General features: G+C 36.7%; 1 protein-coding gene across 1 annotated transcript in view; it reads left to right on the forward strand.

Moving 5' to 3' along the window:
- The window catches only part of ABCD3 (ATP binding cassette subfamily D member 3), a 176226-nt gene that overhangs the window by 68889 nt on the left and 102413 nt on the right, over nucleotides 1–4924 (forward strand). The window contains exon 2 of the mRNA XM_007936070.2: nucleotides 1582–1618. Coding sequence (XP_007934261.1) covers nucleotides 1582–1618 — 37 coding nt within the window. The remainder of the gene's footprint in view (nucleotides 1–1581; nucleotides 1619–4924) is intronic.

Raw genomic sequence — 4924 nt, forward strand, 5'->3', positions numbered from 1 at the left:
TAGCCAATCATAGCATCAGAACTCTAAGCACCTGAGAGAGAGTGGGCACCTCCCAGAACATTGTATTGTGCCACTCCCAACAGAAATACTCCAGGTGGACACCGTCAGCAATCAGGAGCTCCTCAGTTGCTCATAGCAAATCCCAACTTGGAATTTACAAAGACTTATGGGTGGAAAAGCCACACAAAGTAATTTACTACACTGCAGCTGGGTACATAATTGTTGGTTGGAAATTTCTCTCTTTCAGTGTTTTATATATACCATCCTACTGTCTTCTCTCCTGTATGGTTTCTGTTGAGAAATCTGAGTTTAGTCTTATTGGTTGCCCCTTGTAGGTAACTTTTCATTTTTCCTGTACTGCTCTCATGATTCTTTCTTTGTCTTTGGTTTTGGTGAGTTTGATTCTTAAAATGGGGGATTTAAAAAGTCCTATGAAAGAAAGGTTCATAATAACCTGGGCATGCTTGAACATATCTGTGTGTCTGTCTATAGGTGGTTCCCTACTTAAGATGTATTTTGAGTTATGACAAACCTCATTTGACAACCATGTGTTTTTATTTTTTGATATGTTTTATCATTAGTAATATGTACTGCATACAGTGTTGCCATGTATAATTTGAGTTTTAGTTCTCTGATGTTCACTCACAGATGCTTAGTGTTGATTTACCATTCAAAATACCTCAGTATAGCAGGCTGTGGCAATAACAACCCACTGCCATTGAGTGATTCCAACTTATAGCAACCCCCATTGGGTTTCAAAGGCTGTAAATCTTCAGGGAAGTAGATTACCTGGATAGTAGCCAAATGCCTTACCCACCATGCCACCAGAGGTCCTAATGGCAGTAATAAGGAAAACTTAAAAAAAAAAAAAGAAAAGAAAAAGAAAATGAGATACCCAATTTATGTCAGAACTGACTTATGACACAATAGAGTAATCAGAACAGAACCTGGTTGTAAGTCAGGCACTACCTTTATATAAAAAGGATTTTCTGAAACAGTTTTACAGGCTCATAAAAATGGTAAGATAGATAAACAATTCTATAATACTATTGAAATTAGAACACTTTTTAACATAAGGACATCTACAGAATTGTAGTTGTTTGGCTTTCCAGCCTTGTTCAGTGATATTATCACAGAAAATATTCATTCTACAGATTGTTAGAGTGCAACTGGGTATTGAACATACAGAGTTGATTAATATATAACTCCTGTAATAGAGACAAAGGAACTCTGGTGGTGCAATGCATAAGGCATTTGGCTGCTAACCATAAAGTTGGTGGTTCAAACTACCAGCTGGTCTGTGAGGAGATGATGAGGCAGTCTGTTTCCATAAAGATTTACAGCATTAGGAGCCTTGTGGGAGCCTCTATAACTAGGAATTGACTCAACGGCAGTGAGTCGGTGTGGTAGGAGACATAGAGATGTGCCATCAACTTGATGATAGTGGGTTTGGTTTTTGCTATCCCACTTTAATGAAGAAAAGGAAGAAACCTATTTGCATAATTTGGAATATTCTTTTGATAACTTAAAATAATTTTAATGGTTTTGCAAATAAAGTTCTCTCTGTTTTTTCCTCTGCAGTAAGAAAACTGGAAAACCACCATTACAGAACAATGAGGTAAATATTAATCTACTTTGTATTTCACGCATTTATTTTGTTACATAATTTTAAATTAGGATAAAAGTAGAGTTTTAGAATTAGAAGAAGACTTAAAGATCATCTCCGATCCACCATACATTATAGGAATTTCTTCTGAAATAGGATTTCCTGACAGATGTCTTTTGTAGCAACACAGTCTACTCTGTCTTCAGTAATAGACTGTCTTACATTTGAAGACAGTTGTCCTATCTCCTAAGTCTTTTCTTTTCCATACGAAGTAAGTCTTGTTCCTTCAGATGTTTTTCACATGACATGGTTTCTGATTCTTTTTCAGTCTGTATATATTCTTTTGAATCTATACTACTACCCCTAGATATTTGTGCCAAGAATATACAACACACTTGTCCATATGTGATCTCAGTAGCATGTCTTGATACGAGTACCATATTGCTAAAATTAAGACTACAATTGCCTTTAGATCTCTAGCCATAACATTAAGTGAAGTTTATAGTAAATTATAACTTCCAGGTATCTGTTTTTTCCTTGATTGGTTCTCTTGACAGATAACCTTAGATTTTGTATTTATTAGTTGATTTCTCTCTCTCTTTTTTTTTTTTTGTAACAACTTTATTGAGGTATAATTCATATACTGTGAAATTCACCCATTTAAAGTGTAAAATCCAGTGGTTTATAGTATAGTCACAAAATTGGGCAATCATCACCACTATCTAATTTTAGAATATTTTCAGCACCCCCCAAAAAAACCCTGTATCTATTAGCAGTCACTCCCCATTTGTCTCTTCTCCTAGGACCTAACAACAGCTTATTTACTTTTTGCCTGTATGGATTTGCTATTCTGGACATTCTATACAAATAAACCATAAAACAAACTGTGATGTAGTAGATTACCTGGTATGGCTTTTCTAGCCAAAAATCTTTATAAACTCTGTGGTGGAATTTGCCATGAGCAACTGAGTAGCTCCTTATTATTAAAGTCATCCACCTGGGGTATTTCTGTTTTGTGTAGCACTAAGTAATTTTTTGGGAAGTTCTCTCTCTCTCAGGTGTATAAAATTCTGATGTTGGAATTGGTTAGTTTGGTCACTGCCAGGCTCAAAAAGGAGCTCTTCTAGAGAAAGAAGTCTCTGATTGCTGGCTGAGAAAGTTGTGCTTCTTAGAGACACATGCTCCTGAGAGAGACACACTGCTGAGAAAGAGACACCGAGAGACATGCATTGCTGAGAGAGAGAGACACACATTGCTGGGAGAGAGACTGAGAGAGACTGTTGCCGGAGAGATGGCGAGCTGAGAGAGACTGAGTGTTGTTCCTGAACTTGAATTGTAGCCTGGTGCTTCCCTAATCAACCCCATAATCTGTGAGTTCTATGTGGCCACTGCAGCAAATTATCAAACCCAGCAGAAAGGTGGTGGGCACTGCAGGAGGAATGACTGGTGTCAGGGTTGATGAAAGCGCTGGAGGGAGGCAGGATGTCTGACCTCACAGAAATAGGCTTTGAGCTATTGATGGTCAGATGTGGCTTCACTGCCACTTTGGCACAAACCCGTTGCCATCAAGTTGATTTCAACTCGTAGTGACCTAATAGGACAGAGTAGAACTGTCCCTATCAGGTTTCTAAGGCTGTGATCTTTATGGGAGCAGATTGCTATATCTTTCTCCCACACAGTGAATTGCTGACATTTTAGTCACCAGCTGACTGTTTTAACCACTGCACCACCAGGGCTCCTTCATATATATAGAACCATGCAATATGTAGTCTTTTATGAGTGACTTATTTCACGTAGTGTGATGTTTTAAAGTTCATCCATGTTGTAACATGTATTAGTATCTGGTTCCTATTTATTGCCAAATAATACTTCATTGTTTAGATATACCATGTGTTGTATATCCATTCATCAGTTGATGGATACTGAGATTGTTCCTGTTCTCTGGCTATTATAAATAATTTGTATACAAATTTTTATGTGGACATATATTTCCATTTCTCTTGAGTATATATACCTAGGAGTGTAATTGCTGGGTAATATGGTAACCCAGTTGATTTCTTTTAAATAAACATTCATTTATCCTGTAAATATCAGCTTATTGGGTTTAGTTTATTGGTTTAATGTAATTTTACTGCAATTCTGACATGTAGTATGTTAGATAGAAGGTATTATCTGCAAATATAGTTTGCCTTCTTTTATTTCCTCATTTTCTAATAGTATTGTTTAGATAAGGGCCAAGGAGATTATCCTGTGGCATCTCTTAACCTGTGCTTTTTGGTTATGGTTGATTCAGCTACGACTATCTAACTAGAATAGAACCTGGTTTCTATTTCTCCAATAAGAGCATAAAAATTTTATAAGGAACACCAGATTCCTTGATTAATTTATTCATTAATTTAGTAATTCAGTTTTTTAACAAATACTTACTGAGCTCCTCATACATGCCTGGCATTATACTAGGTTCTTAGGATACAGCCATTATAAAAGTAAGTCTTTACCCTCATGGAGCTACATTCAGCATGTCAGCTAATATACTAGGATAATAATTTTAATAAAAATCAGAAAAGCTTGGCATGACTTAATAAACTTATGCTGGCTTCTAATTATTGTCTCCTAACTCTTCTAAAACATTTCATATTAGTGTTTAGTCTGTGAATATCCTGGAAAGTAACATCAAATTTGGTATTCTTCAGTTTTCATAATCTCTCCCAGTGTTTGAAAAATGAGACAAGTTATACGTATCTGCAGTCTACTGATACATCTCATCTCCATGAGCTCTTGTACCTAAGTTGTATGTGGTTATCATACCTTCTTCTTCTTGTTAGTTGCCATCGACTAGAGTTGGCTCTAGTTCATGACAACCCTGTGTACAACAGTATAAAATGCTGGGTGGTCCCATGCCATTCTTACGAGTGCTGGCATGCTTGAATCCATGTTGACTTCCAATCTAGGGAGCTCATCTTCCAACACTATTGCAAACAATATTCTGTTGTGATCCATACAGTTTTCATTGGTCAATTTTCAGCGGCAGATTGCCAGGCATTTCTTCTTAGTCTGACTTAGCAAGCTCCACTGAAACATGTTTCCTGTGGGTGATCTTGCTGGTATTTGGAATACTGGTGGTATAGCTGCCAGCATCAAAACACCACACAAGTCACCACAGTATGACAGACTGACAGATGGGTGATGATATTCAACTGTTATTGTCTCAGTTTTTTTTAATTTTTATTATTATTATTTATTGTGATTTGGGTGAAGATTTACAGAGCAAATTCACTTTCCATACAGCAGTTCACACATACTTTGTCGCATGTTATT

The sequence above is a fragment of the Orycteropus afer genome, unplaced genomic scaffold (assembly GCF_000298275.1).
Source record: "Orycteropus afer afer isolate SDZICR_OR568_19922 unplaced genomic scaffold, OryAfe1.0 scaffold00033, whole genome shotgun sequence".
Lineage (NCBI taxonomy): Eukaryota > Metazoa > Chordata > Mammalia > Tubulidentata > Orycteropodidae > Orycteropus > Orycteropus afer.